Source organism: Oryctolagus cuniculus, chromosome 17 (assembly GCF_051225735.1).
Source record: "Oryctolagus cuniculus isolate XC-2025 breed Fujian yellow rabbit chromosome 17, ASM5122573v1, whole genome shotgun sequence".
In the NCBI taxonomy this organism is placed as follows: domain Eukaryota; kingdom Metazoa; phylum Chordata; class Mammalia; order Lagomorpha; family Leporidae; genus Oryctolagus; species Oryctolagus cuniculus.
In genome coordinates this window covers 1334184-1343238 of record NC_142883.1, presented here as the reverse complement: position 1 = coordinate 1343238, position 9055 = coordinate 1334184, and the positions used below count along the sequence as shown (strand labels likewise).

The window sequence follows — 9055 nt, the reverse complement described above, 5'->3', positions numbered from 1 at the left end:
CACTGACACAGCAGTCTCCAGGAAAGCCAGACATCTTTGTAATGAAAACAAATCTGCCACCGGGACCCCTGGCGGTGCTTCCGAGGCCCCCACCCGTCTGTCCACTGCCGTGGCGGCCTCTGGCCGGGCCTGGGGAGGAACGTGGCCCTGGGTCCTCCTCTCGGGCCCAGGGCTGTCCAGGAAGCACCGGCCTGCAGATGCCTCGGGTGGTGGGTGGCTGCGCCCGGCCGGTGCAGGGCTGGGGGAGCCGCCTCCCAGGGCAGCCAGGTGACCGCTGACGCCCTCCCGGCCTGGGGCTGCCCACACCAGGGCCTCGGAGAGTGGGGGAAGGGCCAGACCCAGAGGGGAGCCGCTCCTGGGCGGGGCCGGGGGCAGAGGGAACCCCCACGGGGGGCGGCCCGAGCAGTCACACGTTTAAGAAAGCAAAAGCCGAGGGCCCCAAGCCAGGAGGCCCCGTGGCTGCCGCCTTCTGTGCCGAGGTCCGGGGGGCCCGAGCAGCTGGGCGGGCCGTGTGGGGTGCCTCTGCGGCAGGCCTGGGCCCCGGCAGGCAGGGCGAGGGCCGGGCCACCAGCTCCATGCCAGCAAACAGGGAATCGGGGCTCCGCGGGCCGCCTGCACCCCACAGACCCTGCTCCGGCCCCGCCCCCTGCGTGCCGCACCCTCGCGGTCCGGTCTCAGCCTCGCTGGGGTCCCCGGGGGCTGGGGTGGGCACCGCACTCCTGGGCACCACCGGGGCGGAACTCAGGGGCTGAAGAAATCCCCGGTCCCCGGTGGGCGGCACAGCCGCGGTCAGCAGGTCGGCCGGGCTCTGCAGGGCAGCGGTGGGGCCGCGGTCGGCGGGGGGGCCCTGGGCAGGGGGCCGCTGTCCACAGGAAGCCTCGAAGTGCCTCAGGATCTGGAGGATGAGGAGGAAGCAGTGGGCGGCTGGGGGGCCACGGCGGGGGCGGGGAGGACGCGCCGGCCCACTTCCCTGCTGCCAGGCGACCGTCAGGCACCACCCCGGGACGCGGGGAGCCCAAGGCCGGAGGGCGAGTCGGGGGCGACTGGCAGCTCCCAGGGGTGGCCGACGTGAGCACAGGGCAGATGGTGACAGGCGGGGGGCTCCGAGGCCTCCCGGGCAGAGACCGGGTGTAGACACGGGCGAATGCTGGGGGCGTCCTGGAGAGGGAGCGCGCGCCAGGCGCTCCCGGGGCCCCAGAGCCGGCGGAGACCAGGCGGGAAGCGAGGACAACTCTCCCCGCTGGGGGGCGCACGAGGGCAGGGACGGGAGGGGTGCCCAGGGAAGGGCGCCAGCGACCCTGGCCCCGGCCACTGCCCACCTTGGTGGCCTTGTTGGTCACAGGCCCGGGGCTGCCCGCGCTGAGCTCCTGCAGCTGAGGCCGCGTGAGGGTGAGGACGAGCTCCGGGGGCAGCAGGTCGGCGTGGCCCAGGGCGGCGATGGCGCTCAGCGCCCTCTGCGGGGGACACGCGGTCAGTGCCGCGGCCGCCTGGCCGGCCCCTCCGCCCCGCCGCTCCTCGTGACGACCTGAGGGCGGGAGACCCCACTCTGCCCCCCCCGCCCCCGGGCAGCCCTGGTGACAGGTGGTGAGGCAGAGAAGCCTGCCCGATGGACACCCCCCGCGTGCACACACGTGCACACCCACACACGTGCGCGCACACACACCCATGCACAGGCATGCGCACACCCACACGTGTACACACCCACACACGTGCGCACACCCACACACGTGCACACACACCCATGCACAGGCATGCGCACACCCACACACGTGCGCACACACCCATGCACAGGCATGCGCACACCCACACGCGTGCACACACCCACACGCGTGCACACACCCACACACAACACGCACACGCACACGCGACGCGAGCACCGGCACACAAGCCCACACCCGCACCCGCAGCGCACGCCCACGCCCGGCATGCGCCCGCCCCTCACCGTCCGCTCGCTCTCGCCGGCTCCAGGCAGGCGGCTCAGGAGCAGCTCCAGCACAGCCTCGCAGTTGAGCAGCCCGCACCTGCGGGGGACGCCCGTGGGCAGCGGTGTCCTCCCGGGTGGGGGCCTCCTCTCCCGGGTGGGGGCCTCCCCTCTCCCGGGGGGGGGTGGGAGCTCCCTGGAGGGCAGCGCCCCCCCCCCCCCGTAGGGGCGTGAGCTCACTCACTCTCTCAGGAAGTGCTGCACCTCCTCAGGGCCCAGGAAGGGGCGTGGCCCCCGAGTCACCCTCCTCACCAGGCTCAGCTCCTGCTGGCAGTCGCTGGGGGCCACGGCCTCAGCCCTGGCGGAGGGGACGCAGGTCAGGGCCCCCGCGCTGCCGGGTGCGGTCTGGAGGGCACCCAGCCCGCAGGGAGCCCCCCGGGAGGCCGGGGCACCCCGACGCCCGCCCGCTCCCGCTCACCTCTCCGCCAGGTCTCTCAGCTCCCGGCCGGCCCCCGAGTGGCCATCGCTGCCGGAGCGACTGCCCGAGTCGGAGGCCCGGCTCAGGCCGCTGCTCTGGGAAGAAGCCCGGGAGCCAGGGCTGCTGTCCGGCTCGTCCCAGCCCCCTCCGGCCTGCCCGGGCTGGTGTCTCGTGGCTGGAAGAGCCCCCAGGCAGCTGGGACCCGAGCCAGAGCGACCCCCCCAGACTCTAGGCAACAGCAGCCCCGCCCCCCGGGCCCTGAGGATGCGGCCACGCCCACAGACCCCGCACCTCGGGCACCCAGGACGGCCCCACAGCTCCCGGGGGCCGGGTGGCTGTGGCTGGCGGACGGCATCACGGCGGGCTGGTAGGCGTCACCCCGGGGCAGGGGCCTCTGGGTCTCGGGGTCCTCGGGCCCGGAGCACACGGCACTGGCCACCGCCTCGGCGGCCTTCTGCACGGTGGACAGGAAGGCTTCGCCCGCCGAACCTGTGCCAGAGGGAGATGGCGCCAGCCGCCCGGCCCCGCCCCACAGCCCGGGCTGCCCAGGGCAGGGGAGTCCCTGGGAGGGGCCTCCGGGGGACACCTGGTCCCTCCTGGAAGCTTCCCAGTGCCTTCCACGCCACATTCCTGGCCCAGAGCCCGATACGCTAGGAAGAAGTCACCCCCAAAACGAAGGCAGCGGGGCCTCCTGACCCTGCACAGGCCAGCCTGGGGCGCGGTCACACAGCAAGGGCCGGGCAGGCGCCGCCGGCTGCATGGTCCCACAGCTAACGGGGGACCCGGCCCCCCCCCGCCCCCAGCACGGGCCCTCCCCAGTCACCTGCACGGCTCTGCTCCTTGCTGTAGCCGAAGCCGTGCAGGGCGCCGTGAGGCCGGGACTGGGAGCCCATGCCTGCGGGGAGGACGGGGTCGTCAGCGGCCCTGCCGCGCGGCACAGGCACCCAGCGCCCCCGGGGGAGGCCGTGTACCTGCCGCGGGGAGGGCCCTGGGAGGCTGCGAGGAGGCCAGGGGCGAGGCGGCGTCGGAGAACAGGGCGCTCCCCAGGTCCTAGACGAGGAGGCGGGGCCTCAGCATCACCCAGCCTGCTGTCCCCGCCCCTCCGTCCCCGCCCCCTGCCACCTGCCCCCGCCCCCTGTTGCTTGTCCCCGCCCCTGCCGCCCCCTGCTGCCTGCTGTCCCCGCTCCTCCGTCCCACCCCCTGCTGCTTGTCCCCGCCCCCTGCTGCCTGCCCCCACCCCCGCCCCCTGCTGCTTGTCCCCGCCCCCGCCCCGCCCCCTGCTGCCTGCCCCCGCCCCTCCGTCCCCGCCCCCTGCTGCCTGCCCCCGCCCCTGCTGCCTGCCCCCGCCCCTCCGTCCCCGCCCCCTGCTGCCCCCTGCTGCCTGCTGTCCCCGCCCCTGCCTACCCCCGCCCCCGCCCCCTGCTGCCTGCCCCCGCCCCCCGCCCCTGACCCCACCCCCTGGTGCCTGCCCCCGCTCCTCCGTCCCAGCCCCCTGCTGCTTGTCCCCGCCCCCGCCCCTGCTGCCTGCTGTCCCCGCCCCTCTGTCCCCGCCCCTCCGTTCCCGCCTCCTGCTGCCTGCCCCCACCCCTGCTGTCCCCGCCCCCTGCTGCCTGACCCCGCCCCCCGCCCCTGCTGCCTGCTGTCCCCGCCCCCGCCCCTCCGTCCCCGCCCCCTGCTGCCTGCCCCCGCCCCTGCCACTCCAGCCCAGACACTTCTGACCGCCAGCCGGACTCGGCTCTGCTGCGGCCGCGGAGCACAGCTGGGGTCCTGGGCGGCAGGGAACAGGAGCGCCCAGTGGACGCCTGGCGGCCATCGGCTCCCCGGGCCCCGCGAGCGGCGCTGGTCCTGGGCTCACCTGGGCAGCCGCCCGCACCTTCTGGTACAAGCTGTTCCCGTGCAGAGGGTCCGGGGGCCCCGCGAAGACTGCAGGACGGAGGCAGAGGGGGCGGGGCTGAGCGGGGCTGCCTCGCCCACGGGGGCCACCGCCCCACCCCCGGGACCCCGCGGAGCGCTCTCCGCCCCACCCCAGGGTGGGGGTCCGTCTCCACGGCAACCACCAAGCCAGCTCGCAGCGGAGTCACCGTCAGCACCCACAGGAAGGGAGTCCCACCCAAGTGAAGCTTCCCAGGGACGCGGTCCCCCAAGCTCTCCCTGCCGGGGGCCCCTGCACAGGCCACAGGGCCTGCGCCCACCTCTGCCCCGCCCGAGAGCCCCTCTCCAGCAGGTGCCCCCAGCGCACCCGAATCTCGCCCGTCACCCCTCTGCTCTGCCCCTGCCCCCTTCCCCGGGCTGGATCTGTGCTCAGCCCAGGGCGGGCAGCTGGCAGCTGAGACAGTGGACGCAGGCCTCCGGTGGCTCCACCCCCCCTCAGCGCCAGCCCCGCCCCCAGGGACGCACCTGCTGGCTGCGTGAGCGAGGGGACAGACCTCCCTAGCGCCCCCACACCCCGCGGGGCCAGACACCGCAGCAGGAGCCCCGACTGCTCCCCGCGGGAAGAGCCGGGAGCGGCCACCACGGCCGGGAAGGGGCTGTCCCCCCCGCGGGGCGTGCTGCGTCCCCGCCTTGGGCCGCCGTCCCCGCCTTGGGCCGCCGAGGCCGCCGTGGGGACCACCCAGGCCAGCGCCGCACCGGCTGCACCTGCCCCGCGGCCCCGTCCCCCGCCCGGGCTGTGTGCCGGCCACGTGTCAGGGCACCGGCCTGCGGCCACACCTGTGGCTTCCTGGATGAAGGCCGAGTTGCGCCGGAGGATGAGCAGGCACGAGGAGGAGCCGTGGCCGCACAGGTAGCGCAGGATCTTCAGCACCTGGGGGCGGGGCGCAATCACGCGGGCTGTGGGCTGCACAGGACCCCCTCCTCGCGGGCGCCAGGCCCCGTCTGTCCCTCCCCCCACCGCCGGCCTCCCCAGGGCCCCCCACCCCGCTGGTCTCCCCAGGGCCCTGTCCATCCCCCCACCCCGCCGGCCTCCCCAGGGCCCCCCCACCCCGCTGGTCTCCCCAGGACCCTCCGCCCACCGCCGGCCTCCCCAGGGCCCCGTCCGTCCCCCCACCGCCGGCCTCCCCAGGGCCCCCCACCCCGCTGGTCTCCCCAGGGCCCTGTCCATCCCCCCACCCCGCCGGCCTCCCCAGGGCCCCCCCACCCCGCTGGTCTCCCCAGGGCCCCGTCCGTCCCTGCCGGCCTCCCCAGGGCCCCCCCACCCCGCTGGCCCCGTCCATCCCCCCACCCCGCCGGCCTCCCCAGGACCCGGTCCGTCCCCGCCGGCCTCCCCAGGGCCCCGTCCGTCCCCGCCGGCCTCCCCAGGACCCGGTCCGTCCCCGCCGGCCTCCCCAGGCCCCCCCACCCCGCCGGCCTCCCCAGGGCCCCGTCCATCCCCCACCCCGCCGGCCACCCCAGGACCCTCCGACCCCGCCGGCCTCCCCAGGGCCCCCGCCCCGCCGGCCTCCCCAGGACCCTCCGACCCCGCCGGCCTCCCCAGGGCCCCGTCCGTCCCTGCCGGCCTCCCCAGGGCCCCGTCCGTCCCCCCGCCCCGCCGGCCTCCTGGACGCCGGCCCGCACCTTGAGCTTCACGTGGCCGGAGGAGCTGTGCAGCCGGCTCAGCAGGTACTCCAGCAGGCACTGGCTGCTGCCCAGGGACTCGTGCGAGATTTCTGGGGCGCACGCGTTAGGGAAGCAGCAGGCTGAGCCGGCCGCCCCCAGGGGTCAGTCACCCAGGGCCAGCGCTGGGCCCCCCACCCCGGGTCCGAGGGCGCCCGGGCGCGCCGGGACGCGGAAGGATACTGGCGATCTCCTCGAACAGGTAGCCCGGGCACGGCACGGCGTCGTCCGACGTCCCCCTCAGAAGCAGCGGCAGCTGCGGGGTCAAGAGCCCTCCGTCACCGCGGGGCGCGCTGGCCCGCAGCCGAGGCCGAGCGCCCGGCCTCCTGGGCGGCCCCGGGACCCCGGCCCGGCCCCCGCGGCTGCGGTCAGCGAGCGCCCGGGGCGGCCGGCGGCGGCGTCTCCCCCCGGAGCCTCAGCTGGGGGGCGACGGCCGCGTCCCCCTCCGGGCCCGCACGTCCGGACGCCCTGGAACGCAGCCATCGGGGAGCGCCCGCCGCCCGCGGTTCGCGCCGCAGTCCCTCGGGCACTGCCCGCCGCCCGCCGCCCGCGGTCCTCCCTCTCTCGCAGCGCGGCTCCGCTCGCCCCGTGCGCTCGCCAAGAGGGCTGGGGCCGGGCGGGGCTGCGTCGCTCACCCGGTGCAGGAAGCTCAGGCGGTCCCGCAGCGGCGGGGCGGCCGCCATGGTCGCGGTCACCGCCCGGCCTGCCCCGCTTCCGCCAGGCCCTGGGCCCTCCAATCACCGTGCGGGCCTGACTCCTACCACCAATCGCTGGTGGGGGGCGGGTCCTGAGACTGGCCTCGTAAACAAATTGAGCCTGTACCAATCCGAAGTCCAGGACCGGGACAGACGAGGACAACAGCCAATTACAGGACCCGAGGCCCGGGAAGCCACGCCAATTAGGATTCGCAGGGAGCATAATGGGTGGAGGCGCCAACCTATCAAGCTGTTGGACGCCGGAAGAGGACGGACCAAGATGGCGGCGCCCGTGGATGTCAGCAGGTGCCGCTCATGTCGGCGAATGGCGCAGTGTGGGGGCGCGTGCGGAGCCGCCTCCGCGCCTTCCCTGAACGCCTGGCAGCGTGCGGGGCCGAGGTGAGGAGCCTGGACGGGTCGGGGCGGAGGCCGGGAGGGCGAGCGGCGGTCAGCGCTGGAGCAGGGATGACAGCGCCTTTCTCCGCAGGCCGCCGCGTACGGCCGCTGCGTGCAGGCCTCCACGGCCCCGGGCGGCCGCCTGAGCAAGGACCTGTGCGTGCGGGAGTTCGAAGCCCTGCGGAGCTGCGTTGCCGCCGCGGTAGGTGGACGCGGCCCCCCGCCCCTCCGTGGCCGCCTGTGGGCTCTGGCGTCGGCAGGGCGCGGGTGTGCGGGGCCGCGGGGCGGACACGAAGACCCCGCCCTGGGTCGCAGCTGCCGGTGCGGGCCCCGCCGCCCCCTCTGACCGCGGGCGTGAGCGGCCCAGCTCGGGGTGCAGGTGGTGGTCGCCGTGGCGCCGTTTGCGGGGACCCCGCGGGCCGCAGAGGACCCGGCGGGCGCTGTGCCCAGGGCTGGGACCGCAGGGGCCCCGCTGCTGGAGACCCCGGCCCGGGAAGCCGGGTGTGGAGAGGCGCTCTGGCCCCGCCCTGCGGATCCGGTGGGTGGGCTGTGGCTGTGGGGGTCTCGCGGCGCCCAGCCAGGGCGGGGTCTCAGGACAGGAGCCGCAGCAGCCCCCAGACCCCCGGCGTCTCGAGGCGCAGGTCACGCGCCCTGTTTGCTCTGCCGCCGGCCGGGGCTGACCAGGACTGCCCAGCCGGACCCGGCCAGCCTCTGTCTTCCCAGCGTCTCACAGGGACTCCGAGGACGCTGGCCTCCTGCCTGTGACCCTGCGGGAGGGGCTTCGGGCTGCCTCTTGCGAGCCCCCGGTCCAGGGTCAGGAGGAGGGGCCTGGGCGCGGTGGTGCCCAGAGCCTGAAGCAGACGGGGCAGCAGATGGTGGGCGTCCTGGCTCCGTCGTCCTGCGCGGACGAGCAGGAGCGCTGACCCCGGCCCCCAGCCCTGACCAAGGCCCCCGCACCTGGTGGCCTCGGGCGCGGGGGCTGAGCCTGGCGCAGCCCGGGAAGGCAGCGGACGGCCCCTGAGGGAGACCCGGCCCGGCTGTCGTGGGCACTGGGGAGCGAGCGGGGGCCGGGGGGCCTCTCCCCACTGCTAACAGGCGCCTGTGCTTGCTTTCAGGCCAGGAAGGCGCCACAGGGAGGCCGCTAGGAGGACCGGCCGCCGCGCGCACCGGCACGCGGGGAGCGCACCCGGGCACACGCCGGGCACGCCCCGAGGAGGTGCGCGTGGCCAGGCCCCTGCGTGTTGGACCCGGATCGTCTTCCCAGCGGTGGGGGTGCCCGGGGCGAGGACCGCACGGCGCCCACCCCGGCCATGGAGCCGGCGCCCTCTTGCTGTCGCTTCTCAGATAAACGGTGTCCAAGAGCTGGTGTGTGGCGGTTTCTCGTGTGGGGCGGGGACCGCAGCTGGGAACAGCGGACCGGGGCCCCAGGCCCGCACACCCGGGCGCACCCCGCCGTGGAAGGCGGCCTCTGGGCCCGGCTTCCTGGGCTGGCGGTGCGCGCGCCACCTGCTGGGCACCACGGGGACTGCGCCACCCTCACTGCGGAGGTCCCAGGGCCCCCTCCCCTCCCGCAGCTGCGCGGCCAGGACGCCCCCTCCCCCTAACGCTCGCTGGGGCCCAGCCTCAGCCGCTCCTCAGGACCCCGTCCTCGGGGGCACGAGGCCGGGCGGGAAGCAGCAGCATCTGGCTTCTGGCGCGTTCTGGGTCTGTGGCTTGTGCAACACGGAGACCACGACACGGGGGGGGGGGGTGAACCCCGGCCGCACAGCGGCCTCCAGCATCGGCACAGCAGAGACCCTGCCCCCGGGACACCCCCTCGGGCACCACCGGGACCCTGGAGGTGCCGCGTCCAGGCCACGGCCCCGCCTTGGCTGCTCCAGCTGGGAGCTCCAGGAGGGCGCACGGTCGCGGGGGATCCCCCGGGACCACGAGGCAGCACGACGAAGGGACAGGGCCTCCCTCATCTGGTCAGCT

The 9055-nt window shown here is 76.0% G+C and overlaps 2 protein-coding genes across 2 annotated transcripts; one reads left to right on the top strand and one right to left on the bottom strand.

The window, feature by feature from the left end:
- Window positions 1–16: 16 nt before the first annotated feature.
- Window positions 17–6774, bottom strand: TEPSIN (TEPSIN adaptor related protein complex 4 accessory protein). Its single transcript, XM_070060171.2, has 13 exons — window positions 6626–6774; window positions 6174–6246; window positions 5952–6043; window positions 5109–5202; window positions 4255–4322; window positions 3371–3449; window positions 3223–3294; window positions 2691–2888; window positions 2400–2574; window positions 2166–2279; window positions 1943–2021; window positions 1320–1454; window positions 17–895 (listed from the first exon to the last, which is right to left on the bottom strand). Exons 1-13 carry the CDS (start codon window positions 6671–6673, stop codon window positions 407–409), a joined length of 1716 nt encoding a protein of 571 aa, XP_069916272.2. The 5' UTR covers window positions 6674–6774; the 3' UTR covers window positions 17–406.
- Window positions 6775–6925: 151 nt separating this feature from the next.
- Window positions 6926–8442, top strand: NDUFAF8 (NADH:ubiquinone oxidoreductase complex assembly factor 8). Its single transcript, XM_051841968.3, has 3 exons — window positions 6926–7084; window positions 7173–7283; window positions 8197–8442. Exons 1-3 carry the CDS (start codon window positions 7001–7003, stop codon window positions 8224–8226), a joined length of 225 nt encoding a protein of 74 aa, XP_051697928.1. The 5' UTR covers window positions 6926–7000; the 3' UTR covers window positions 8227–8442.
- The last annotated feature ends 613 nt before the right edge of the window (window positions 8443–9055 follow it).